Genomic DNA, 27,382 nt, shown 5'->3' with positions numbered 1-27,382 from the left:
AGCTTGAAGGCGTTGTAGCCGGATACGGATGGCGGTCACACCGCAAAACCAATTTCTACCATTGTCCTGTCAGACTCTAATTATAGTCGATATTTTATTGTTCTCTGTCATCAATATCAGACCTACCAGCTACACGTTCTGGAAATAAATTGTAAGCTATAGTAAAATTGATCATGAGTCTATCAACTTCATTGTAATCTGCTAATTAGCGTGGATTGCTTCCTCTAAATATCCGTACACCCGTACACACGTATTACAAAAGACTTTTCAATCCTCTGATAGAGTATGACTTCATTAGTATGATAGCCAAGGAGCAGCCAAATTGAGGGCCATCTCGAGTACTAGAGAAAAACAACTTGCCAGGGTCACAACATGTACATCTAGAAACTGTGGATGAAAACAAGATAACAGAAGGATTGATTTTCTCATGATATGGTTTTGGTACGTCCATGTTCTTTTCCAATAAACCATATTTCTGTAAAGTGATATAAAGATATCCCCACAAATCCAGATGAGGACACTTCCACTCTGGATTTGCTATAATAAATTCCCTGACAGTGACATCGCTGTCATCAAACAAGACATCTACTGATTCATAGCAGCATGGACCAAGTGATGGTCCAAGAGCAGCCCTCATATTTTCTGGATTACAAGAGAATCTAAACAATAAACATAAACAACCAAACATAATCGTCACCAATATCAATAGATTGTGTGACATGCTGTACCTCATTTTCATTATTTCTATAACTTGACTAACAATCTGTCGCAAAGATCGGGGCCATCCTATGTGGATAGCAGCTATAACATGATTAACGGGATCACACAACAAAATAGACATGCAATCAGCAAAAGCAGTAACAATAGCAACTTCAGCTTGATCAGTTATGATGGCATCATAGTAGTCTGGCCTTGGGTCACCAACAACCCAGACATCTGCTTGATGTGCAACTCTGACACACTGAGCAGTTTTCATGTTAATGCCGATAGCAGCAGCTACTCTTCTCCGGTTCTCTTGAACGAAGATCATTGGATCTCGATTAGAAGGCTTGAAAAGAAGATTAAGGGAAGCTGCTGGCTCATAACAAGACACACCACCAATCCGAGTGGTAAAGCCATGAATAAATCCATCAATCAATAACACAGGTGATGTAAATGTCAACAGTTTTTCTTTGGATCCATAATCAGTAATACAGTAGTGAATATTGTGATCTACCATGTTTATCTCATTGTCCTCAGCCTCCTTTTCCTCCTTTGTTATTTCCTCTTTAGTTCCATGATAGTAAACGTTATAGCACGGCTTGTGAAAAAAGTTTCCAAAAATCATTTTATTTCGTGGAATGTGGAATTCTGACGACACAAGATGAATTTCATTGATCTTCAAGTCATCAACCACCCGTTTGCTAAAATACGCATTTTCAACGGTGTTCTTTCCTTGATCTTCTAGCAAAACGTTTGCTTCGGCAATGCCGCTTTCCACAGCAATATCTCGCATCTTTGTAGCTACATTGAATGTCTGTCCTACTGAACTGGGACCCACCATGATCAAAACCTTTTGTTCCATGAAGGAAGCATCTCTTTGCAGATGTTTGTAAATCTGCACTCCTACTTCAATTCTTCTAGCCAACGAAGGCAAAACCTTACAGCCAAGAATGACAACAGCCATTGTGTGTATATTTGTACAGAACACGTAGAGCGCGGGTCCGTTCCTCGGACACCATCATATTCCAGACGCGAGTTCTCAGTTATTCGTTTTTGAACGCAGTCCTTACCACATCATAAATGTAGGTATCCAAGTTGTAATCGAGCACACCAAAAGAGAGCATTGTACCTCTTCTCTGCTTAGAATGAGATTGAAAACTGTGCGGAGCCTTGCATACCCCGTTCATCGGACAAACGCATCGTTCACCGGACAGTAGCGTCTGAATTGCACACACGTATCTTTCAGCCTAGTTACTTATATAGTGCTAATCAACAACTCTTTACCTACAAATCGTGTTGTTACCCTGCATGTCAGCCAAGATCTGTATGAGTTACAGTCGGTCAAACGCCCGTGGTAACGGTCCCAATCGTCGGACACCCATTTTCTTGCCTTCCTACCTTCTCAGCAACAGCTCTAGGTTTCAAATAACTGCAGTTGATTAAATTCAGCTATCTGAAACGCCGCAGAACGCAGAACACTTGCCTAGAGTGCTTGATGGCAATTCTGAGTCAATTCTCCTACAACCACGCCCCCACTAGGACGTGTAAAAGATGTCGCTTGAACGAACTAGCCATTCAACAAAAAAGACGACAACCGAAACCGATGAGTGGGCAGGATTGAAGTGCTAAAACGCTCTTTTACCCTTTGCAAAGAAAGTCGCTCGCTGCGTAGCGCGCGTTGACAAGGACTTGACGTTACCTAATTCAGCTTTACCTAGGAGAAGCAGGGGTGAAGGTTCTAGCTGCTCTGATAATAAACAAAGTTCCTGCATTCGGTACAGCTGGTTGTACCAACGATGACGTGCTGCACTTCGTGACGGTGCAAGGTCACACAGGGAATATGCCGCGAAACCCACATTGTTTTTTCATGGCTTTAGGTAGGGTTTTCCTAGGGAAAGTAGCGAAACCCGGTTGGGTTAATGACCCATTAACCCTAGCCGGGTTTTCGTAAAATGCCTACAAAACCGGACAAAAGCCACTCAAAACCCACATTGGTTATTATATCTGGGTTTTGAATAACCCAGAATTTGCGCATTACCATGATAACCCATGCGTCAAGAACCTCTAGAACCCATGGAACCCCAATAACCCATGGAACCCCAATAACCCATGGAACCCCAATAACCCCTAGAACCCCCAGAACCCCCCAAAACGCCAACAACCCATTTAACCCTTGTATGGGAGCGCTGATAGCAAACGGTTGAATAGTGTCTATATATTTTCAATTAAACACTCTAATCAGCTAATCACCTAGACTACAGTACATACACGTATAGTGTACAACAAAAATTCACACATGCGCAGTAACTATTCAAAATAGCGTGTAACAGAAACGTTCTCGGGTGAAAGAACGTCCTTGTTCCCAAGGTTCTTTACCCAGCCCTGTTGAACCGACAGCCTGGCTAGCTCCAGAACTAGCCAATTTTTGTCTTTGGACGAGTAGCGTGGTACTCCTAGCTGCCTAGCTAGAAGACGAAGCTTGCCCATGACTGCGTCCTTGACGCTTGGCAGCTTCAAGACTGCAGCCACGATGATGTTGCTGTCCCGCTGCGACAATTCATCTCCTAGCAGGCAAAAAATGTTAGACTAGTGGATTTGCGCATGCTCCAAGATGTATTCAAACCAGGATGGTTGTCATTCGTTGCCGTGAGGTCGCTCGTGTCCGTCGGAGCGATCCCTAGGCTGTCTAGGGATTGTCTTTCGCCACGGCGACCTCTTCCCATCGATGAGCAAGAAAAAATTCTCGGCGGCGGCTCTTCCAATGCTGCATCTGCTGGTCGTTTTCTGCTATGTCTGGTTTCGCCAGAACATGCAGCTGGTTGTCCATCCTCCTCAGGGTCATTACTAGACTCGTGCTCGTCCACGTTGTGAGCTGTCACAGCAGTCTTGTGAGCCAACCTGTCGTTGAGGGAGCTTTTGGTCGTTTCTTCAGCCCCCTATTCAAGTTGTTGTGAAAACATGTTTGTGGAAAGAGGTACAGTGTAAATTGCCTTACGTTCGGTCTTCTCGCCTTTTCTTTCTGACGTCTCCTAGCTTCTCTAGTAGTCTGGATGGCATGGTAGCGGATTCCAACTACAAATCAATGAGGTGAGGACACTCTAATAATTACTATACTAATTTTACTGTAATTACGAGTGTGCTTCAGAGACTACGTACCTAGCCCAAACCCGATTTCTGGCACAGAGCACTTGCTTTCAAGGTTCTTGACCAGCCCTTCCAGCTTCTCTTGCTCTCCCGCCGACGCAAATGTGGTGGCGATGGGGAAGTGTTTGCGCACTTCACTTCTGATGAATCGTTTGCCTAGATCAACATAGAGTGAATTAAAGACAGCGGAGGTTGTATTTTTGAACGTGCATGTACACTTACTGTGCATGTACTGGTTGTACAGCCAAGGACGGTGGGCTTTCAGAAACGCTTGCCGTTCCTTTGGTAGCTTGCCATAGAAGTTTGACATGCAATCGAAGTCCATTGGTGCTGATTCGCTTTTCTCTTGTACTTCTACATGCAAGAAGAAGCAATTTGTAGACCAGATATCTAGACAGACTACTGCCACTGATATGCCTACCCGTTATTTGTGTCTTCAGTTCTTCAATTCTCTCTATAAGTCTGAGTCTTGCCCCCATCTTTTTTACTCCAATTTCTACAAGTCTGGACTCTTCTGTCATTAGTTGCAGCGCTTCTCCATCAATGTCTTCATCTAGAACAACAGGGAGTGTGCAACTTTGTTCATTAGTGCCTCAAGCATGCAGTGACTGTGCAAACCCACCAATAAAACAAGCTGTGACAACTTCCTCACATCCAACTGTTCTTAGCCAAATAGCCGTTTCTTTCACAGACCAGGATCGAAAGTCTAAAGAAATGTCAATGCAAGGGCATGGGTGAACAATGGTTGCAATGTTGGTAAGTATCAGGCAATGGTAGATATCAAACTGAGATAGAAACACCTGCAAACGTCCTATTCAGAGCCAAGTAACAATTTAGGGACCTTGAAAGGAAAGCACGGGCTGTTCCTGTGCGAGTTGGGAGAATATGCTCACCGCAAAGCTAGAACATGGATGACGTGAATCGTCTGCTACATCCGTGTGCATCAAGCCTGTGCAGTTGTGCTGCAAGACACTCAGGAGTTCAAATTCTTACGCTGGTAAGACTAGACAGCACCGGAGGGCTAGTAGATGCCAACAGAGTGAGCTTGTCAACAGAGAACATTCAGCAGTTTCCGCTAATAACCGTTGCTGAGTCAAATAAAGGTCAAACGAATTGGGGCCGTACGATATTTCCTTCCAACTCTCTCTCATGACATTATTACCTGCAGACTGCTGCTGCAAAGACAAAACGAGTGTCCGACGAAAGGGGCGTTACCTCGACTCAATGAGCGTGCGCTATCTCTTCTGGAGAGTAGCAAGCGGGGACAGTGATAGTGTTGTTGTGTTAGCTAGTCACCTATAAACCTATCTCAGGTGCGAAGTTGCAGAATTGTCTTTTGCGTTTTCATGGGGGAGGTCGTGTTCGGTGAATGATGGTGGTGTCCGATGAACGGGGTCGCAGAGAAGGATCACGTTTACCGTCCTAGCATAACCGTTTCAAGCCTTTCGAAGTCCCGCGTCTGGAATCACAGTCTTTACTAATCCTTCTTACTGTGGGCTCTAGGAAAGCTCAGTCTTACTTCGTTTACTTCTTGCACGGCTGTCCGATGATTGATGGTGTCCGATAACAGGGGCGTCGCTCTATGTAAATGTAACAATACGGCAACGATATGAAATGCAGCATACCTATGTCCTAACCTTGTTGCAGCATACCTATGTCTTCTAACCTTGTTGCCAGGCAAGCTCCAGAGATTCCAGAGAGCTTATAGCCTCGAGGTCCAGAAAGAGTCACGTGACTTCTTCGGAAAAGACGATAGCTATTCTGGGCGAAAGAAGCAGAAAAAGGCTACGTGTAGACTCGACCCGGTTGGCAGTGACGAGGGCAGGGCAGACCGAGACTCAGTCACTGGGACGAGTAGCTGATCATGAGGAGCTACGTGACTCGCTAAAAACGTCCGGAAGTATGACGCGGTGGAAAGGGATCTGGCTACGCGAGACAGCGATAAAACGCTCAGCCATCACAGCTCCGTAATAATTTGTGTACAGTAATCTCGCGTAGCCTGACCGTTATATACTTCTTACACACACGCACACACACACACACACACACACACACACACACACACACACACACACACACACACACACACACACCAGGTGCACACAGGCGCACACGTCTGATCCAGAGATGAGAGAGTCTAGAGATGAAAGTTTAATAAAATATCATTATTTATTATTATTTATGGTACGTCGTGCTCAACCAGATCAGTCTGGTTTGTAAAGTCTATTACAAGTACCGGAAGCAAACCCTGCTTCAGAAGTACTTAGACCATCACGGCTGTCTAGAAAGAAGACATGACTTTATGAAGAATCCAAGTAGATCCTATTTTGAACACTTTAATTTACAAGTAATTTATGCAAGCAATTGATTTATATATAACATCTTTCTGAAGCATATCATCAAGCGAAGTAAAGACAACACTATCATCCAAGGACAGCTTTAAATTTAAGCTGTTTAAATTTAATGTCAGTCAGAGCTAGAAGCATGCCAGCCAACAACCAATTTTGCAGATTTTAAAATTCTATACATGTTACTGATCTATAGTCAAATCATTCTAATTCAATCATGTTCATAAAAACTTTCAAACTCTAGCTTTGCCATAATCTAAACTGAACTCAATTAATCTAATTAAACAACATTGCTTCAACTATTCGTCGGTTTTGATGCTTAAAATGCTCATCTGGCAATCTCAACTCTCAAATCAAATCTAGTTTATTTAATTACGAGTCTATCTAGTACTTGTTGTATCAACAGTGATACCTGTTGTCCATGTTTGCCATGTGCTTCTGTTAGAGTTTTCACTGTCCTACGTTTCTGTGAAGCATTTTGGATAGCTACTTCTTTGAAAGCATTACAGATCCATCTCACAGTCACTTGGTCATGTGATCTCTTCTCCAGCGAAGTAACCAGAACCTCAATACTAGTAGTGTTGCCACACATAACAGCGTTCTTCTCTGTATAGAACAACATGTAGACGAAATCTATTAGTCTGCTACATTTATGTCTACAACCATCTTAATACCATTTTGCTTGCACAAAGTACAGATAGCTGCTGCACCCCATCGTATCACATCAATATTATATTCATACTGTTGCATTGCTTGAATAATTTGAGGTATTCCAGAACAATCTGCGACAACAGTCTTGTTTCTTCCTACATTTTATTCACACAATTTAATAGCATTAACTGTAATAATAATACTGCAGATGTACGGTACTTATTACTACATGTAGATTGAAATTCAACTTCACCTGTATTGCAGCACATGTTTGTGATGGCGGCAAATGCTTCTTGGTATACTAGGGGCTTTCCGTCTGGATATGCGAACCTAGATATGCAATCTAGAACAGCCTCAACAGCTCCACACTCTCCAGCATACTGACGATTGTTATCTGGCACAAATACACAACACGGAAATGTAATCATGATCAATAATTGCTGTAGGCGAGAAAAATTAATTCAATTAATGTACAATGTATAACAACCATTTCCATAGCAGTAGCAGGCCAGCACTTGACATGCTCGTTGTTGCATCTCTGCATGATGTTTGTACAAGTCGAGTGTCATCACTTCAACCACATACTGAAAACCATCAAACTGTGATATGTGTTCACGAACAGTTGCTATTAGACAAAACAGGTCTTGGTACTGTATGCCAAAATTTAACTTGGCCAAGCATATGCAACCTGCAATGTTGGCAATAGCAGTAAGACTGTACAGTTGGACACCAACACAGTGCATCACACTCTTGGCTGTGCTCAATAGCCACTGTAAATGAGCAAGATCACCATTGAGACTACACCCCCCACTTTGTAATGCAGGAAATTGATCTATAGTATGCCAGACAAAATGCAATAAGCACAGTATACTGTGCAAACTATTTACAAATTAGTTTTCCTGGTTTGCCAGTTTACCTGGACTTCTCTTTACAAGAGTATATATTGCTTGTGTTGCCGCATTGAATGCAGGGGTCCCGAGTGAAAGCTCTTGTCGGCTGTGTTCACATTCTTGAAGAACTCCGTGATTAACAAGATCTGCTGCAAACTGACCTGTCAAAATGAAGTACAAAATACCAATGCAGATTGTTCAAGATTCTTGTCTTAATTTGCTTGAGCCTCGATCCATACCTACTGATCCTATAGCTTTGATCAGCTTGCAGACATATTGATGTAAAATGTGATCTCGTTTGTCAGCATGTCCAGTGCTCGATTTGACTCGATATCGAAGAGCATGCAGCACAAGCTCCAACCAGTTTCTCTCCGTGAATTGAGAAAGGGCATGTGCTGTTGAACATGTAAAATGTACAGAGATTAGCAAATCAAAAGTGCAAATTTCTCAAATAGACTATATAGTCTCCATGTTGCACAAAGTAAACATACTAGGTAATAAAAATTGGTAAAAATTGCTTTGTTCAATCATTAATTGTCATGCTTTCTTTAATTTTATTATTACTGTATATTCTATATTGTACTTTCATGTTTTTCAGACCTGATTTGTTGCACATGATAAAGAGTGCCGCGCATGTCCAGCGCTGTATCAACAAGTGAGACTTGTTCTTAGCCATGGCATCAGCAATTAGATGAATAACATTATTATCCAAAAAATATTGGTGATTCTCTAAACATAATTAACATAATTACTTAACTTAATTAAATGAACTATATATATATATATATATATATATATATATATATAACAACTGCACAAATTACTAAACATACGTTTGTTATCAGCAAGATTGGTGACACAAGCACATGCCTCTTGGACAACATCTCGAATGCTGCTAAATGTTGTGAAAGTGTGAACAACAAACTGAGGTATGCGGCATTTACCCGCATATTCTCTGTTCTCATCTGCAAAACCACTCATTGCAATCTCAGTATTAGAAATTGTGGGCTGCAATTTACCGTTGCGGCAACACATCATAGCCACTACACCAAGTCCTTTCCTGTACACATTGGAATGATATTGATGTCGTCTAAAGATATCTGCAATCAATTCAAATCCTCCTTCTGATTTCATGAGCACTTTTACTTGTTCTGTAATGGTAAAGACCATGTTCGACACAACTAAATTAGCTTACAATCAACACAAAAATTCTAATGTAACTGACCTCCCATATGAGATGCCTCTGCTAGTTGTGCTAACCCATCGGTCAAAGCATTTGAGTTCGACATCGTGCCACGCATATTTCTCAGTATTGCTGGTACTTGAAATTCTAATAGTCAATAGTGTTAAATAATTATATGAGTTGAACAACTGTAGAATAAAATCACTCAAATTGAGCCATGTTGTGATAAAATGTATCTGCATGTCAATGCACACAAGTTGCATGTGGGAATATGCTATGTACTATAATTCCATTGGATTTCCACGTGTGCATTATTGATAAGAAGGATGAAGGTAACAAATGTGGAAAACGTACAACCTACAAACAAAACTATAAGAGAAATACCTTTCACAGGATTGTCTGGTGACCTTGTTGACTCTGTGTTTGCTTTCACTTGAGAATGGAATGCTGATTCATTTCAATAAAAATAAGCCACAACTCAGATTAATAAACCACTATATACCATGCAATCAAGTCAAAAGATAATTGACGCAAACAGTTGCTTCAATCATTAATTTTACTATGTATGCAATACTATATATACATGCAATATTTCATATTGGTAAATTTAAGCTACTGTATATGTAAACAAGTACACATAAAATAAAATATTTTACTAAACTTCAAGTAAGTACTAAAGGATGCTATAGACCTGCATATCCTAGCATTTTGTCAGAGCACTTAGGACACTGGCATTGTCTGCCTGTGAAACGTTGCATGTGATGAATATGAATAGTTGCCACTGTAGAACATGCAAGCACGTGTAAAATCACATGCAGACTCAATAATTATATATTGAGACACTCTGGTCACCTGACAGCCTATAATAAATTAATTAAAGAACTTCCAGGATTTTTGTAGGATAAGCTTCAACACTTCCATGCAGACTAATTGCTAGGCTATGCATAGAATATTACGGAATACTCAGTACTGGAATTAACGGTTCTCACCTAGTACACTTTCTTGCACTTTCCTCGCCCACAACTCATAGTCGGCGCAACAATTGAAGGTAACCAATGTGCATCCGGTGAGGGCTGGAGTCAACTCTGACAACTCAGTTTCTGATACGTTCAGTAAAAGACCAACAATCTGGCACTTCTCATTAAATCGCATCAGCGCAGCGTTCAGGCTTCGTTTCAACTTGTCTTCTTTAAAAAGCTGCTCGCTAAGGATTGCAGCGATGACAGGAGATGAAGTGAAGGCGTTGCTGATCACTTCTAGAATGTCATCACCCCACTTGGTACAGCGATCCTCGTGAAAGACGTGCAAATTTAATTTAGACAGTTGAACGTGTGCAGCGTCTGCGTGCTTTAGATCGCCCTCTGAGTAAAGCAGGAAGGCGTCGTAACGGAGTCCATCTTCAAAGTTAATTAACGAGATTGTGATGCAAACTGACAAAACTGATCAAACGAAACAAACTTGCCCGCAAACTGTTCCTCTGTCATGACGTTTTAAACGACACGTAAATATGAGCAAGGGACATCCCCGAAAATTCTGCGCATGCGTCTTGACTCTCTGAGATAGGGAATCGAGAGTGCGCATTCCAGTCAAGATGGCAGCGGTTGTCAAACGTCCGTTGAGTGAAATGATGGCTTCAGCTCTTGTTCCTGCGAAAAGACCGCGCCATGAGGTGGTAGAGTATGGCCAACGAAGAGGAGATGGCTCTCTTGTTGCTGCTGTGAGTGAGCATGCGTCGTGTAAAGACAACAACAGTTTTTAGTGACTACTGACTGTATATAGAAAGTATAGAAAGTCGTATTCTATCTGATGAGCGTGAAACAGTAGACTTTTGCTTGCTAGGTAGAGGTATGTTTAATTAAGAAGACTTCAAAGAAAATGGCCTGCAGAAGTTTGTGCAGGATAGGGTTAGTACAGAAATTGGTCATGGACTACGATTTCTTAAATTAACTTGTCCGTAGAACATAACTTGAAATTAGCAGTAACCATACTGATAAGCATGCATTTTATTGTCTAACATTTTCTGCATGATGTTGAAGGACCAATCATATTCTTATAGATACAAACTTGTCTCCCAAAGGAACGATTACATTTAGTTAGTGGCTAATTGAAGATCTTTTGATCATTAAGAAATTATCAATATGTGGAAGTATGTTAACACTATGTTACAACAGTAGATTGGGATGACTCTGTGAGTATATACTAAGAGAACTCTAGACATCAGTGCACTGGATGTCTTCTCTACAATGCGTTCTCTCATGATAATTTGTTTGGTAGAGCTGCATATGTTTAACTGAACAACGTCCACGAGTAGTTCTGTAGTGATTTACATCTCAACATTTTACTATTTGTTATACATCTGAGCTTGAGTGTGTTTTATGTCTCATGATGTATATCAAGTCATACCTTAACTTAATTAATTAATCAATTACCATGGAATGCAGTGTACTTGAGTAGCATTATGTGATGAAGAATGCAAGCAGATAATAGTCTAGTGCTTTTCATGATTGACTTTGACAGGTGGTCGACTATAGGTTCTTTACAGTGTGGTTGTGCTATCTTGTGTGACGATGGGCTTCGAATCAGTAATGTGTTGTTATGTATAGGGACCTCCAAGGACGTCAGCATTAGAAGCTCCAATAATGTTATTGACCGGTCATGAAGTACGGCAGTAGTACATTCACCGTGACACAGTGTCTTGCTTTACTAACCTTCTGCTTGTTGTGTATCATTGTTTATGAGTAGAGTGAGATTTATTGTGCTAAGTTCAGTCCCGTGGGAGAGATTCTTGCATCTGGAGGATTAGACAAGTCAATTTGTAAGTTAGCATGCTCCATATTTGATCACACTCGTCTAACACTTTATAAGACCCTGGAACTCACTGTGTTGTTTGTTTTGTATGTTAGTTCTATGGAATGTTTACGGCGAATGCGAAAACTTTGCAGTTTTGAAGGGTCACAATGGGGCAATCATGGAGCTTCAATTTTCGACCGATGGCAGGCAATCAAAGGAATTAATTTACACTTTTTGTTATTTGATGTTTGCGTGTCATTTTGTAGTGTGTTGTTTTCTGCTTCGACTGATAAATGTGTGTTTGGTTGGGATGTTGAGTCCGGAGTCAGAGTGAAGCGTTTTCGTGGGCATACGTCGTTTGTGAATTCATGCTGCCCTTCGAGAAGAGGAGATCAGATGGTGTGCAGTGGTTCCGATGACGGAATGATAAAGGTTAGCAGAACACAAATATAGTTGATATAAATCATACTTGGAGTTAGAGTTGATTGCTTGCATCGTCTTAGCTATGGGATATCAGACAGAAGACTGCTGCACAAACATTCTCTAACATCTACCAGGTGAGCATCCTATTTAGCTTCCTACTTTCTTACCTCATTTGCTCGCTATACCTGCTAACTGTGAAATGGTGCCAAGTCGGTCGCCTAGAGGACTATCATACGACGCTTGACCAATCAGTATAAGCATGTGTTTTGTATATCTAAATAAATATATTTGAAAATAAAAAATCAATAAACACTTGACACACCAAGGGCGTATTCGTTTGGAACTATCTTTTTTTCCGGGAAAAAGGTTAGGTTAGATAGAGTGGAAAAAGACAGGGCACGTTTACCAATCGAACTGAAATTTTCCGAAACGAGATAGATGAGGCGGTAACAGAACTATGCACATGCGTAGAGTCACTCCAGGTGTACATCTACTTTGTCATAGCCGTTTCATCTACTTTTCCGCCTGTTAGAATGTCTACTAACTCTTCGGGAGTTTGTTCTGCCGAACACAAGAAATCAGCTGCCATTCAACTTTTGCGTGGGCAATCCAGAATAAGTGCAACTAGTGGTCTGGAAATGTTATTCAAAGCAACATTTTGATTTGGAAGTTGATTTGGAAGGTCAAAGCTGGTAGAGACGCAAATTTACATGTGTAGGTGCTCTTTCTATCCGTACTGATGGTAGGATAGGTTGGAAAGTCTATCTGTATCCGCTCTATCCTTTTTCAGAAACAGAAAAGTTACCAATCGAACAGCATAATACCTTCCTGTCTATCCATTTCCGGAAAGGTTTGGGAAACTTTTCATTCTATTCGGAAAAGGTAAGGTGCCCAATCGAACACACTAGCGGGCCTCTCCACTCTATCTGTTTCTAGAAAGGTCCCAAACGAATACACCCTAAGTGACAACATTTATGCATATAAAATCTATACCTATGCATACAATGACATGACCATATAACATCCTATCTGGTGCAATCAACTATCTGCACATATGCATATACAAACGTGGTCACTTGGTGTGTCAAGTGTTTATTGATTTTTTTATTTTTCAAATATTTTTATTTAGATAATATACAAACACGCATGTTTATTGAAAGGTTGAAGAACCCCTGATGGACGTTACATTGTGAGCACGCACAGCCAGACCCTCTCCCGCCACGTCATACCTCCGGATCTTTGTTATTTTGTTTTGTTCTGTTACCTAGGTGACTGCTGTCTGTTTCAACGACAACGGAGATCAGATTGCATCCGGAGGCATCGACAACATTGTCAAAGTATGATAAAAAATTGTAATTCGTGTGTAGAGTTTGACTGTAAATATCTATTGGCTTCAGATATGGGATCTAAGAAAGTCTGATGTGCTGTATACTCTACCTGGTCATGCAGACACGGTCACCAGCCTGAGACTCAGTCCGGACGGTTCGTATCTTTTGTCCAATTCAATGGACAACTCCAGTTAGTGCTTAGCACACCAAAATGACAAACACCCAAACGGCTCAACACGTATACAATTTTACTGTTTACTCTAGTCGTCATGTGGGATATCAGACCGTTTGCTCCCCAGCAGCGTATGCTCAAAATCTTTTCCGGTGTTCAACACAACTTCGAGAAGGTCTTATAAATTTATTTATTGTCTGTGTATAGGATGCAGTATTACTGTCCTGTTGCTTAGAATCTACTGCGATGTGCGTGGTCTCCCAACGGTCAGAGAATTGCTGCTGGATCGGCAGATAGGTATTTGACACGAAATTTTTGGAGTAAATATTTATTGCCTAAGTCACGTTTTATGTGTAGGTCTGTATATGTTTGGAACACGGCGACTTGTCAGATAGTTTATAGATTACCTGGACATCGAGGGTCTGTTAATGATGTCGATTTTCATCCTAAAGAGCCGATATGTAAGTTCGTGACTGCAATGAGTAAAATTAAGGCAGGAATCGATGGTGTTTGGTGTTGTGTTTTAGTACTGTCCTGTTCGAGTGACAAGCAGTTGTACGTTGGTGAACTAGATTAGAGATTAGGAAGTGAAGGTACAAGCGTGTAATGGTACATATTGGTTTGCTGTATTGATCTGTTAACTGACAATCGGTAACGCGAGAACATGGAGTTCTAACACTGATGCTAAACGAAAAGTTTGTACATTGTTACTTTGTCTACCAACTTGAGTGATACCTCTCAGTGTTTTACTTTCATTCTCGTGTGCCAATCATTCTTAATCAATTACATGCACACAATTGAATACAGCTGGCCTGCTGTTTTTTATAAAATAGTTACAATCGAGAACCATTAATTAATAATGTCACTTACAGGCAACAGTTGGAGCAGCAGAAACGATCTCTACAGGATACTGGCTAACACTTGTTTCATTGGTCCCAATGCCTTAAGGAGGTGTAATCAACAGAGGATGTGTGTATCTTCAAGTTTCGGTAATGTATTGCAGGTATGGATGGGCCCAGTGTGCTGTTAGTTTAATCTGCCACAAACTTATGACGGTTGTCTCACAAGAAACAGACTGTTGACTTGAACCACCTACGTGGACATGCCTACACAGCCAATATCAATTGCATCAAGCAACTACATAGTAGTACCTACTATTTCATCATGAGAATGCCACGCTGTGTTCCGAATTGGAGACCATGACGACGATGAGAGAAGAACCTATCATCAGGATCACACATTGTGCAGTATGTTACAGTAGAAGTAAACTGTCCTTGTGTTTTCTTCCACGGTTGTGGCACATCGAGATTTTCTGCAAGAATGCCACTTGCTTGTAAAGAGACGTAAAGACAACCCCATAGGTCGACATGCGCTTTAGCCCGTTGAGGCCGTCGAATGACGAATGCATTGTCAAACTGTTGTTCGACATCTTTGTCAACTTCGAAACAACACGGACCGATTGAGGGCCCGACAGCCACCTTGATATCAGTCGGATTGCAACCAAACCTATCAAATACTATGTCGTCACGTTACCTTAGTATGTAACCATCTGATACTCCAACCTTGTTTTCATTATTTCAACAGCATGAGAAGCAATCTGCAGCACGGTCCCTCGCCATCCGGAATGGCAGGCACCTATCACACGACGAACCGGATCACACAACAAGACGGGCATGCAGTCTGCACCAGGAGCAGTAATGACGACTCCAAGGCGATCCGTTACAATGCCATCATAAGAATTTGGCTGCGAATCACCGATAACCCAGATATCTCTTCCGTGTACAGCCTGCGGATTATGAAAGGCGTCCACGTTAAGCTCCATAGCAGCAGCTATCCTTCGATAGTTCTCACGAACACACACTTTCGGATCTCTGCGTCTGGGGTTAAAATGAAGATTCAACGAAGCCAAGGGTTTGTAACGAGACACACCACCTTCTCTACTTGTAAACCCATGAACCAATCCCTCAATAGAAAACATAGCAGATTTGAAAATCAACAGTTTCTTTCTAGATCCGTAATCAGTGATGCAGAGGTGAATGTTGTGATGTAGCATGCTCATCTCGTATTCCTCTTTCTTCTTTCTTTCTTCTTTTGTCTGCTCGCTATCGAGAGCGCCGTGATAATGAGCGGTATACGTCGGTTCGTGGAAGAACGTATCAAAAATCACTTTGCTTCGTGGAATGTGGAATTCTGACGAAACGACGTGAATTTCATTGATATCCAATTCGTCAATCATCAGTTTGGTGAAGTAGGCGTTCTCTACTGTCGAGCGTGCTCTTTCTTCGAGAAGAACATTCTCTTCGTCTATGCCGTTTTCTAAGGCGAGCACTTTCATCACTGCAGCTTCACTGAGTGTCTGACCGCTGCCCTTGTAGCCTGTCAATATCAGTTTCCAGTTGCGATGTTCGACAGACGACACTTGAAAATCCTTGTAGATCTTAACTCCTAATTCCACTCGTCTAATCATCATCGGTAATGCAACATCGTTCGGAGCTCTGCAGCCTAGGATGACCACAGCCATGTTAGGGAGCGGAAGCACGTGAGCCAGAGCCTCGGTTTCCTGGACGTCCGCGAATCGAGTGGGCAGACATTGGTGTACACTCGTCAAGTGTTCTCGTAACAGCCTAAAGAGTAAAGGGCACCTTTTCTGGTCTTCTGAAAGGCGTCAGAAGAGTGCTAGATTATATCGAGAACGGAGGAAAAGTATAATTATTGAAGTTTGCTTTTGTGGCATGCAAATTCAGGACAAAAACCAATTACTGACGTAAACAAAACTGCACGACTCCGTCGACTAGGAGAAGACTATTTATTACAAGTGGCTAGAGGTTAGATGAACGTGACAGATGAACACCACCTACTACTATCACTGTCTACTTTCCATTCTTTTGCGGTACCGGCCCTAGCGGTAACTTACACTGGCCCATTCAAAGAGCACAGTGCACACCTATCATACTGCCAATTGGACAACCAGCCAAACAAGACAGGTCTGTTTCATTCCAAGTTAGAGATCACGGAGTTGGGCAAACATCCTCCCTAGCTACTCGATAATATTAGATTATTATCCAGCAAACGTTAATTAAACAAAAAACCTTAGTATAGGTACATTGTTAATGACATAATAGAGTATGACTAGGTTTACAGTTGATACCAAGTCAAGTGACAATTGATACAAAACATGAGAGAAAGTCTACCTCGATGCAAAACGGAAATTAGAAACTGCAGTGTTCCATTAGTGTCCGTTACAGTAGTTACCCGTCACGTGTGCTTCATCCATGTACTTTGCAGCCATCTTGACTTGTTCGGGCTGCTTGCTAGATATGTCATTTGTCTCACTAATATCGGTCGCCAAGTTATACAGTTCTATATGACCTTGTCCACTAGTTAGCCTCACTGCTTTCCAATCGCCAAACCTCACTGTCTGACCCCAGCCTTTTTTGTCTTCGTTGGGATGACAATATTCAACATAGTTATATTCTGGCTGAGCTTGTGTCATTCCCTTAAGAGTCGGTACCATCGAATATCCATCTAAACGAGGTGGCAGAGAATTTCTATTAATGCCAGCAATTTCGGCCGCTGTTGGAAGGAAATCCCAGAATCCCCATTGCTGTTTGGAGACCGTACCTGCTTTTGCAACATTAGGCCATCGAACAAGAAGAGGGCTACGTATGCCGCCCTCGTGTAGACTGCGTTTATATCCTCTCAGCGGTCCAGAGCTTTCAAAGAACTGGTAGTTGTGATGTCCTTCATTGTGTGCTCCATTGTCACTTGCAAAGAATACGACGGTGTTCTGCTCAAGTTTCAGTTTCTGAAGATGCTCGAGGACAAGGCCAACTTGTTGATCTTGCAATGTAATGACGGATGCAAAGTCTCGCTCGACTTCGGGCCAGTCTTGATGTTGAGAATAGGGTTGCAGCTCCTCGGGAGCAGGAACACCCGTTTCTCCATCAGATCCGATTGCACCAGCGTGAGGTGTGGTGAATGAAAGAAACAGATAGAATGGTCGATCAGGGGTAGCTGCAAACTTTTCCAGCAAGTCCATCGTCTTGTTTATAAAAAGGTCCTGAGCCCACACACAATTCTTGGTCAATGGAGAGCCACAGCTTTCCTTAGAAGCATTTTTGTTTTGTGGTATCATATTTTGTTGATGATCGAGCCAGAGAAAGGGAGGGTAGTAGTTGTGAGCGTTTTCTTGACTCGTGTAACCATAGAAATAATCAAATCCCTTTTCATTCGGAGCAGCAACGGACGCGTTGTCGCCTAGTCCCCATTTTCCAACCAGAGCTGTATGGTAACCGGCCTCTTGCAACACAGTGGCGACGGTGACGTCACTCGCATTGAGTATGGGTCCATTCGACCTGACTGTGCAATGGCCGGTGTGTCTGCCGGTCATCAGAGTGCAACGAGATGGAGCACAGACGGGAGCGCCAGCATACGCATCGGTGAAACGCATTGATTGCGTCGCGAGTTCGTCGAGTTTGGGCGTGAGTATGTGGCCATGTGTGGTGTTAGGATTAGGGTACGTACCAAGGTCACCATACCCTAAATCGTCTGCCAGAATAAACAAGATATTCGGACGGACAACGGCAGCCACAACGTGAGAGGAACGTGTCAGTGACAGTAGCGCGACTACAACGTTCTACAAGGAAAAGTTAACTTTACTAGCTTGATGACGCACGAGACCTAAATTAATTCCGAAGTTGGGCTGCTTTAGACTTACCAGAATTCGACCGCTCATATCGCTCGTGTACCGGACTTCTACTCAATATTTGCTGGGCGTTCGTCTTACTCACTTAGTGTACAGATCACTAGCTGGTACACGTGACCGTCTGTGAACGAGATGGTCACATGTTCTACCCTATAGTAGTCTGTGTGCAAGAACCGCGAGATCCTGCATGCATGCACAATAGAAGCTGGAATTGAAAGCCCTAGAATATTTATTATTTCAAGTTACAGAGTTGCACCATCTAGAGATCTATGTGGGTTTTTTAATTAAACGTACTCTATCTATTTAGTATGAACATCGATCTACTCTTCATGTGCATATGAACTTAGACAGAGTATTTGGGAGAATTTTCTACGCGCAGGCGTGCAGTCACTGCACAACAGGATCCCGGTGTCACAGGGTACAGTCTCCCCCGCGCAGAACCTCCACAAGAGATCAGGCCCTAAAACCTCCGCCGGAGTTGCTGTCCTAAAAAAATTTATTATCAGTCTTCCTTCCGAAGAGTGTGTCCTTGAGGTAAAATTTCCGCCTTCACGGGCAGAACTTCCTCCTGCCTAGTTTGCAGGATTAATTCCATCCTGGAGCTGCTACCCTAGAGGCTTACCAGTAGCGGATCCAGATAAACGTGGTGCAAACCAAAATGTTTGACCAATTTCGTGAGGATTCAAGTCGTTGGATACCTCGCATTCCTGTCCTTACTCGCGACCTATGTCACCCAGATGCGTGCAGCCTTGTCTCCGATTTTTCGTTTCTCATTGTCTGTCAAATCTTGTCGGCATTAAGAGCCTGCTGGAGGCCGTTAAAGTCTGTCGAAAGAAGGTAGCTTAGATCAGCTGTTTGCAGCCAAGCAACTACTACACTGAGCATTCTAATCTTGCTTTCCTTACCGCTTCCTCCTTGCACTGCTTGTAATGTAGAATGTCAAAATAATCCTGTTCAGTGGCCATTGACGAGCCAGTTCAAAATTCGTAATGGAGTAACAATTAACCTGGAGACATCACGCAGTAGGTTTTACACCAGCGCGCAACCCCCCAGGCGTTACCCTTAGCGTGCTACTCCCCCAGAGGTGGGAGAAATTACCCTATGACACTGGTACTGTACCTGTAATACAGTATTCAGAGCCGTATATACGGCTCTCGGTAATCAGAGCCTCTGACCCGCTAGACACTGGAGCCTAGGATGGTGAGCCTACAGAGTGCAGTAGCACGTTTGAACAGGCAAGTAGGCTGAGGGGTTTGTGGGTTCGTTCTAACCTCCCCGCTCAGTGCGTCATAGGCTCAGTCTTTCTCCTCCTTAGGGGAGACAACTGGCTGGATACTCGAGCCTAGTTCAATCATAGGCTCCAGTTTCCGTTGAACGTGCCTTGGTTCAATTCTCGCCGTCCGCAATTTTAAAATCTAGAAGAAACAATCTGACTAAATGACAATAGTCCACAAACCAAAGAGATAAAGTTCTAAGAAGTACCAAAATAATCAACTAATAGTAAATAATTACACTATCTCAAATTCTAGACACACTACAGTCTATCAACACGTTCTGTTGGCAACATAAGTTCCATTTGCCCATGAAGGAAATGAGCCAAGATCAAATAGAGCATAGCCTATTGTATTTAATGAGAAGCTTGTAACTGACACAGATACAATGTTCATCACAAACCCAGCCATGACCTGACATATATAAAAACCATGCATTAATCACTTGCACCCCTACCTTGGATATAAAAAGACATTGCGCACCATATCATGAACCTTGAGATGTCCTGACGAAAATACCATAGCATTTGGTGGAGTTGCCACAGGAAGCATGAAAGCAAAAGAAGCAGCAATCGTTGCAGGAATCATCAAAAGCAATGGATTAAGACCTGCTGTAACAGCCTACAAACACATAATTACTGTACCGAAAGTGAGAGAAAATCAAATGATATCTACCGTACCACATCAGACAGAATGGGAAGAAACAAGGTTGTAGTTGCGACATTGGCAGTAACTTCAGTAACCATTGCAACTATGATAGAAACAAGAAATGCAACCGTTGAAGGAGAAAGAGCAATTATTGATTTAAACTGAGTGCCAATGACATCAGACAAACCAGATACCTGAAACACAACACAATATAATCAATCATTCACACAGCAAAAGTTGTTTTTAATACTTCACAGCCATCTGCCATTGCAAATCCTCCTCCCATCAATATAAGAACGCCCCACGGAAGATTCTTCTCAACAGACTTCCAATCCAAAAGTCTTGGCACTGGTGCAGAAACACTCCTTCCTAAGCAAACAGCACAACATGCAGTCATGCAGGAGCAAAAGAAATTCAACTAGTGTACATGGACATATAAACTAAGTATACCTCTTTCAGTGTCAGAAGAAATTCTCCAGTGAGATGGAAAAACAAATAAGATAAAACACATCAACATGGCAGCAGTAGTATCAGTTGCCAAACTAAACAACGTCATGTTGGATACACTGATTCACTATTTGTTATAAGAGAATCTGCAACCTGTGACAATCTTTGTCTTTGGGAAAAAAGTCTGACCACACGGGATTTCTTGTCAGCCATAAGATTGCCAGCACAATAAAATCAATCAGTACAACTACTTCTGCAAACCTAACCACACAACCAATATAATTTCACTTTTAATAAGAGAGTATGATTTAAGCACTCATGATTACTTGATGGGTCCCAACTTTTTGTATTCTTCTTGTATGATTCCAGAAAATGATCTAAGTGCTACAGGCGATTCTCTCCTATCTATTAAAGGAGATGTGCTGTCCTGGTTACAGCGTAAACAAGCAAACAGCTTTGGTGAGCAACACTGTTTCCTAGTAGACATGCAGAATATGTCACACAAAACTGTAATAACCAAACAAAGCTGTAGAGTTTACGTTACCAATTGTAGAAGTACAGAAGACACAAGTAGACCCAAGCAAAGATCACCAAAAGTAGCATATTGGGAAATGCCATCAAAAACCACTTCCCAAAATCTATACCGGGACCAGAAGGAAATCTCCTATTAAGACATTCAATCCAATTTTAGTTCCACCATTTATGCTAGAAATATATGTATTAATTAAACTCAATGGGTGACATAATGTACCATGCAAGACGTCTACGAGACATTTTCTGATTCAGGAACTATATAAAATACCACACAATAAACATAAAAATCTCTTCTCGCCCTCCATCTTCCCCCCTCTCTCCATCTCTCTTCCTCCCTCCTCCTCCCCCTTCCATCTTCACACTTCAGAAAACATAGCAATGCTTTGCTGCTGTAAGTGTTCATTGCTAAATTATACCTGTCGATTTCTCCTCTAAGAATAATATTCGGACCTGTCCCAGTCAAAGTTGCAGTTCCACCGAGATTAGCGGCATATGCAATGCCAAGCATGAAAGCTTTAGCACAATGAAGAAAAGCCTGAAAAACAAGTTGCAGTGATGGCACATTAACTAACCTACAGTCTCAGTATCTTAAAATATGTCTCATTGTTCATCAACGTCACCACCATCTAAATCCAAACTATAGTATAGTTATCCAAAATTACTACATAAAACTAAAACAAAGTAGATGATGCAGTAATCTTCATTTATGTACACTAAAGCCTGGTTCACAATATTGACACTGACGCCGACGTTGACGCTGATGCTGGAATAGAAATGAATCCTATTCCAGCGTCAGCATCAACGTCAGCATCAACATTGTGAACCACAACATTCACTTACATTATCTAATCTGCACTACATTCATCTAACTTAGTCTCATAGTAATGCATCTAAGATTCTTTATCTGGTATGACCTTGCAGATTTCTGTCTGCCATTTACTGTTTTTAATCTCAATTAACTTACTGCTACACATTTCATGCCAGTTGAGTACATACAAGTAGAAACTTTCTTACATCATAATAAAATATAAAAGAATTCAAGATTAGAGACAACGTTAACCTAATTTGTACCGACAAGTTACAACTAGTACTTAGTAGAACACCAAATCAAACCTTGGATTCTTTCATAGAAGACGATGCCGTAGAGCTACATAAACAAAATGACTGTTGAGATATTAGATGTACTCATTAACAATTTGAAACACGACCTGTAATTGTCTATATCACTGGACTCTGTTATTATTAAATCAGTTGACAATGGTGATGTGCGGCTGTTGCTATCTTGTTGCTGTTGCACAGAGTTGCTTGTGCTATGACTGTATCTTGGTTCATCAATGTTTGTCTCCATAGTTTGTTCTCTATTTTCCGATGTCACATCAGACGAACCGCTGTCTTCATTCTTTAGTTCTGTGTTAACACAAAATTACATTACACGTACATTTGTATATACATTGCACTTATCGAGTACGCAGCACATACACACACATGTACATACACACACCACACCTAAAATAAAATTCATTCATTTATTCATTCAAAGTTCATATTTTATAATCCATCTTGTTTCTTTGAATTTCTTGATGTGTTTGTGTTCTCCAATAATTATTAATCAGAGATGCCACTCGATCACTTGATCAATGGCCAATGCAGTATACTCATTATTATTATTATTGGCATAACATTTTATAATAGTTATCCTCCTGATTGAATAAATACGGTTAATGCTACAGTGCAATAATTATTAATATCTACAAGTGGAACATTTGTCAAGTGTAGGTCTGAAAACCCATTCTTGTCTTCCTTTTACAAAAAAAGTAGAATAAATGCCCTCTATGTGGAACCGACAAGAAACAGACAATTGTTCCATTTTAATTAATCAACTAAAAGCATACAAACAACTCGGACCATATTGCAATATGGCCTATGTATATATACCATTGAGTACAGCCTGTACTATGGGCAGCATCATAGCAGTAGTAGCAGTGTTACTAATCCACATAGAAAGAAACGCTGTTGTTGCCATAAATCCGCACAGCAGCCTAGAATAGAAAGAATCATCATGCAACTACAGTACGTATTGGATACACTGACATGCAACTGTTCGAAGACTGCTCTACCATTTTGGCTTGGTCCCCACAAGCAGCAAAACCCTCAGTGCTATCCTCTTGTGAAGATTCCATCTCTCAAACGCCACAGCAACAACGAGACCAGCAAGAAAAAGAGCATTGCCGTCTCTCAAATAGTTAGAACACGCTCTCGTAGAGCTCATCACTCCCAACAGAGGATACAAGACAATAGGAAGAAGAGCGGTCGCGGCGATTGGACAAGCCTCCGTCATCCAATAAACAGCCATCACACAGACAACATATCCAGCTCTTCCGGCCAGAGGCTATACACAGAGAATAGACAACATCTGCATGCAAGCAGTTGCAATCATCGTGTGAGTCCTCACTACGCGCGGGCTTACAACAAAAATGAAAAACCGCTAAGAAATAGTACAGACACGATGTCATCATCTTTAATCTCTAACTTGCCTTTGTGTCGACTAGAAAAAGTAGTGGTGAGAAAACCACTGGCGCGCCTGCTACCACCAAATACCGCCAATTGCGAAGATAGCGACCATATGGACGCTTTTTCACCGTAGAACGGTTATCATTATCAACCGACTCATCTGTCTCCAACAATTCTGCAGAATCTGCGTCCATGTTGCTCACGTGACTTCGATAGTTTACGCCCGCCACACTCGTAGTACCGCATACCGATACCGCGCCAAACATGTACAGTATACAGTATACAGTACCATTAGAAGCGACATTTCTTATTGTACTGTACTGTTTTATCCAAGAAGTCTCATTCATTGTTCAATAACACGCACACGTTCCTAACATCGTGTTCGTCGGGCCTACTTTTAGGAACAGTATGGTAGGGTACTGTATACATTTTGTGTTAAGTTAATTGTCTGTTGCATTTTATCTTTTGTCTCATGTTGCACTTAACCCTGTTTTTAGCTACTTGTAGGAAACGTCCATCCATCTGTTGCTGTTGAACATCTGTTCCTTCCACACCTTGTTGCGAACCCGTTAACCAAGTGTTGTCCCCATGCGCGTCTGCTGTTTCCAGACAGCCACCCGTCCTCCTACCTATTGATGTATAGCGTATACTTATTAGTGTGCCTGGTGTTCATGTGTGTGGAACACAACTATACCAGCCCATTTTATTGTCCAGGGTGTTTACTAACTTTATAAATAGACATCCATCACGTAATTTCCACTGTTCATTAACAATATAGTCATTAGCACTGCTCTATTGGTAGTCAAACCAATCACTGATTAAAGGTTGCACCTGCATCATGTGGCAGCACCATGATGACACATTACCAAATAAACAAACATCTCTAGAAGCATCTTCTGTGTCCAAAGAACGGGAATACCCAGCCCATGAAACACATCATATAACAGTTGGAGTCAGAAACTATAAAATGTTCAACTCAAACGTGCCCACAGGGCATTCTGTCAATCAACTTCTGATCTGTAGTCATCACATACAGACAGGGTATAGGGTACTGGATGAATGACCATGATAAGCCAGTTCTCTGCATCCATGACTGTACCAGCCTGATACCAACGTCTGGGAACCCAAGAAAGGCGGAGAGTAAGAAACTGGTGATGCTCCTCCAGTTTTCATCGGCGACTGAAATCTAAATACTGGATGAGACGACAAACCATCCCTTGGTCTCTGCCCAGATGTGATGCCTTTGATGAGAGACTGTAACGATGCAATATCATCACCCGTGCTCCCATCGCCAGGACTCCTGCTGGTCAGACTGTTGGACGAAGCAGAACAGGTCTCACTCGGACTACACTTCGACCACGGTGATGAAGACGACAACTCAATGTGTCCTCTGCTACCAAACGAAGTAAAGGCAGGCGACTGATGATGTACAGGCGATCCAGTCAAGCTTCTGCTCTCTCTAATCTGGCTGCCCTTGTTTCGTCCCACAAGACAATCAACGCTCAACACTCTGCAACCCAGAGAGCCACCAATCACCTTGCCCCCGCTGGAGCTCTCCTGATCACTACTATTTGCATTGGTCTCTACAATATCCAACAGGTCATACGTCATCGACCAACCACAATAGAGATTTCCAACCAACAGTATATATACCTGTATCCACCTCCTCGTTGCCGTCACTGACCAATGTCTGGTGTTTAGACCTCTTGGAGTTACTAAACTCGACCGACTGGCTCCGCTCTCGCGACCGTCTGCACGTGAACACAGCTGATCGCCAGACATACAACAGATGGTGTGCACGTGCACTTACTTTGGTCCGTGTTTACCACCACCCCCATTCGCTTCTCTGAATCCTCGGGCAAACGGATTGTTGTCTATTTTCAGTTGTGTGATCTAAAACGATAAAAACTCGCTGGCAAACTGGCGCGCAAAATTCGATTAAGTCGCGCGCTGTCTCGCATCGTTGACTCAACTGACATCCATCAACGTCCATCAACATCATGCATCCACCTGCGCTGCTCGTCTCACCTTCTCGTTTTGATACGCCGTCACGGCAATGAAACTCGTCTCTCGGAACGTGAACGTCAAGTACGGCTTTCGACCCAACTCGTAGAGACTATTGGCCTGCACGAGGTGCAAGCGCGGCTGATAGCGATGCATCGAATTGAGAATAATCTGGAAGGCAAAGTCGACGCCATGTCAATATCGCGAATCCTAGACACTCGTGACGTGTTCTACTCGTATTTACACCAACAATGAGACACTGAAGTGCGAATTGCAGGTGACTCCCTCACGTGGACCACGAGACGCCAAAGGCGATGACCACTACGCGCCCACCAAAATAACGCAACAGAGAGAGAGAGCAATTCAACAAGCGCACCGCCCCTTTCCCAGCCTTTACCGTCTTGCAGCCCACGCTTAAGCTTTTAAGCCACGCATTACGGCGCTAATAGCCAGGACTCACATAGTTGTGCGTGTCCGACACGTTGTTCGTAAGCTTGAGTTTATGAAACGATACCGTCTGCGTCATCCAGTGCGTACCGGTCGCCGGTGAGTCGGGATGCACATAGATGCGTCGTGGCATCTCCGGGTATGCCTTGCCGGTCACGAGCCACTCTCCGTCGTGATACTTGTAGCGACAATTGTCTGCAGGCACGATATCCGCCAGTATGACGTACTTCGCGTGCGGATCCAGACCCGACACATTCACCTTCAAAGCTGGAAACATCCTCCTGACACACACAGAGGAAAGTCCGAATGAAAATCATTGAAAATTAGATAGAATAGAACGCGTGGCGTGGCGGCCGTTTGCCTTTACCTGCCAGCTTTGGTGATGACCATCTCGGTACCGATTGCATGAAACGACTGCCATAACTCTTTGCTTTCCAATGAAATTCTCGGATGAGGAACGACGCCGGCACCGACCTGCAGTGCCGGGCTCGACGACTCGCCGTAGTTGACCGGGTCGCAGCCCCAGCAGCAAGACAAACGCGTGGGTAACACGGGACGGCAGTAGCTCGGCGCCTGTCCGGTGAGCCACGACGAATTCGGCACACGCTGCCCGCGCGCATCCAAGCCGCTCTCCTCCTCGCCGTCGCCGCATCGCGACGGACTGCCGCTCTCGGCCAGGAGAGCGGTGACCGAGAATGCTCGAGCTTTCGGAGACAATACTGACGTGTCACAATTCATAACGCAGTGACCAGCACGACGCACGAACACGAGACTGATCGAATCGACGCTCTGTTGCCTTATTGCCGCAAAAAGGCTGTCAAATGTGGGCAGTTCGGCCAACACGTTCTGCCACTCAAGTGTCGGCGATAAACACACTTGAGCCAAGACAAATAAACAGGAGAAACGGTGGTGTCGATGCTCTGTTGTATCGTAGCAAAGGTGGAGTCGAGAGGCGACGCGACGACGCGAACGGAAGCTCCGAGTGTGAATACGAGTGAAGATGACGAGGTGTGTATGCGCTGATCTGGTGACGGCCTAAGGCAGCAGACTGCGGGGTCGTTAATTTGCCACTTAATAAATCATACCCAACTACCCAACAAGTGGTCACCGAGGTGCTAAATACTTACGCCATTAGTCTGCTAACGATTCAAATTGGGACATGACGAAAGCCGGTATCCTTGTGG

The 27,382-nt window shown here is 42.7% G+C and overlaps 8 protein-coding genes across 10 annotated transcripts; 1 reads left to right on the top strand and 7 right to left on the bottom strand.

Moving 5' to 3' along the window:
• Positions 1-75: 75 nt before the first annotated feature.
• Positions 76-5,763, bottom strand: LOC134197400 (purine nucleoside phosphorylase LACC1-like). 2 transcript variants are annotated; one of them, XM_062666731.1, is made up of 3 exons: positions 5,472-5,763; positions 729-1,639; positions 76-659 (listed from the first exon to the last, which is right to left on the bottom strand). In XM_062666731.1, exons 2-3 carry the CDS (start codon positions 1,562-1,564, stop codon positions 254-256), a joined length of 1,242 nt encoding a protein of 413 aa, XP_062522715.1. In that variant the 5' UTR covers positions 1,565-1,639; positions 5,472-5,763; the 3' UTR covers positions 76-253. The 2 variants fall into 2 exon arrangements, with proteins under 2 accessions (XP_062522715.1, XP_062522707.1); XM_062666723.1 differs by lacking the exon at positions 5,472-5,763 and adding an exon at positions 1,987-2,206 and having other exon boundaries at positions 729-1,922.
• On the bottom strand, positions 2,906-5,422 carry LOC134197441 (uncharacterized). Its single transcript, XM_062666774.1, has 8 exons — positions 5,366-5,422; positions 4,469-4,552; positions 4,268-4,399; positions 4,069-4,200; positions 3,859-4,002; positions 3,698-3,774; positions 3,326-3,638; positions 2,906-3,266 (listed from the first exon to the last, which is right to left on the bottom strand). Exons 3-8 carry the CDS (start codon positions 4,365-4,367, stop codon positions 3,010-3,012), a joined length of 1,023 nt encoding a protein of 340 aa, XP_062522758.1. The 5' UTR covers positions 4,368-4,399; positions 4,469-4,552; positions 5,366-5,422; the 3' UTR covers positions 2,906-3,009.
• Positions 3,649-14,380, top strand: LOC134197428 (U5 small nuclear ribonucleoprotein 40 kDa protein-like). Of its 2 annotated transcripts, XM_062666763.1 has the most exons (13): positions 3,649-3,789; positions 8,334-8,390; positions 11,522-11,578; positions 11,661-11,733; positions 11,822-11,915; positions 11,975-12,140; positions 12,212-12,265; positions 13,400-13,468; positions 13,529-13,649; positions 13,724-13,806; positions 13,867-13,928; positions 13,989-14,092; positions 14,159-14,380. In XM_062666763.1, exons 3-13 carry the CDS (start codon positions 11,558-11,560, stop codon positions 14,206-14,208), a joined length of 897 nt encoding a protein of 298 aa, XP_062522747.1. In that variant the 5' UTR covers positions 3,649-3,789; positions 8,334-8,390; positions 11,522-11,557; the 3' UTR covers positions 14,209-14,380. The 2 variants fall into 2 exon arrangements, with proteins under 2 accessions (XP_062522747.1, XP_062522738.1); XM_062666754.1 differs by lacking the exons at positions 3,649-3,789; positions 8,334-8,390 and adding an exon at positions 10,326-10,635.
• LOC134197392 (uncharacterized) lies at positions 6,286-10,326 on the bottom strand. The gene is made up of 13 exons (XM_062666712.1): positions 9,908-10,326; positions 9,303-9,365; positions 8,961-9,065; positions 8,755-8,886; positions 8,569-8,700; positions 8,336-8,464; positions 7,975-8,130; positions 7,762-7,896; positions 7,534-7,677; positions 7,333-7,470; positions 7,099-7,239; positions 6,869-7,000; positions 6,286-6,800 (listed from the first exon to the last, which is right to left on the bottom strand). The coding sequence occupies exons 1-13, from the start codon at positions 10,068-10,070 to the stop codon at positions 6,559-6,561; spliced, it is 1,812 nt and encodes a 603-aa protein (XP_062522696.1). The 5' UTR covers positions 10,071-10,326; the 3' UTR covers positions 6,286-6,558.
• Positions 14,381-14,480: 100 nt separating the features above from the next.
• Positions 14,481-16,151, bottom strand: LOC134197418 (purine nucleoside phosphorylase LACC1-like). The gene is made up of 2 exons (XM_062666742.1): positions 15,194-16,151; positions 14,481-15,137 (listed from the first exon to the last, which is right to left on the bottom strand). Exons 1-2 carry the CDS (start codon positions 16,099-16,101, stop codon positions 14,786-14,788), a joined length of 1,260 nt encoding a protein of 419 aa, XP_062522726.1. The 5' UTR covers positions 16,102-16,151; the 3' UTR covers positions 14,481-14,785.
• Positions 16,152-16,637: 486 nt separating this feature from the next.
• On the bottom strand, positions 16,638-18,795 carry LOC134182167 (steryl-sulfatase-like). Its single transcript, XM_062649536.1, has 2 exons — positions 18,349-18,795; positions 16,638-18,267 (listed from the first exon to the last, which is right to left on the bottom strand). Exons 1-2 carry the CDS (start codon positions 18,364-18,366, stop codon positions 16,861-16,863), a joined length of 1,425 nt encoding a protein of 474 aa, XP_062505520.1. The 5' UTR covers positions 18,367-18,795; the 3' UTR covers positions 16,638-16,860.
• A 926-nt stretch (positions 18,796-19,721) lies between these two features.
• Positions 19,722-23,641, bottom strand: LOC134184840 (Na(+)/citrate cotransporter-like). The gene is made up of 13 exons (XM_062652605.1): positions 23,354-23,641; positions 23,172-23,275; positions 22,445-22,643; positions 22,350-22,383; positions 21,653-21,771; positions 21,247-21,366; positions 21,029-21,178; positions 20,856-20,963; positions 20,706-20,797; positions 20,506-20,624; positions 20,288-20,449; positions 20,091-20,228; positions 19,722-20,021 (listed from the first exon to the last, which is right to left on the bottom strand). The coding sequence occupies exons 1-13, from the start codon at positions 23,587-23,589 to the stop codon at positions 19,881-19,883; spliced, it is 1,722 nt and encodes a 573-aa protein (XP_062508589.1). The 5' UTR covers positions 23,590-23,641; the 3' UTR covers positions 19,722-19,880.
• An 856-nt stretch (positions 23,642-24,497) lies between these two features.
• Positions 24,498-27,382, bottom strand: LOC134184850 (T-box transcription factor TBX2-B-like). Its single transcript, XM_062652616.1, has 6 exons — positions 26,566-27,382; positions 26,212-26,479; positions 25,776-25,922; positions 25,558-25,640; positions 25,401-25,498; positions 24,498-25,330 (listed from the first exon to the last, which is right to left on the bottom strand). The coding sequence occupies exons 1-6, from the start codon at positions 26,934-26,936 to the stop codon at positions 24,774-24,776; spliced, it is 1,524 nt and encodes a 507-aa protein (XP_062508600.1). The 5' UTR covers positions 26,937-27,382; the 3' UTR covers positions 24,498-24,773.

The sequence above is a fragment of the Corticium candelabrum genome, chromosome 1 (genome assembly GCF_963422355.1).
Source record: "Corticium candelabrum chromosome 1, ooCorCand1.1, whole genome shotgun sequence".
NCBI classification, from domain to species: Eukaryota; Metazoa; Porifera; class Homoscleromorpha; order Homosclerophorida; family Plakinidae; genus Corticium; species Corticium candelabrum.
The sequence above is the reverse complement of the archived record's forward strand: the minus strand, read 5'-3'. Positions and strand labels throughout refer to the sequence as shown.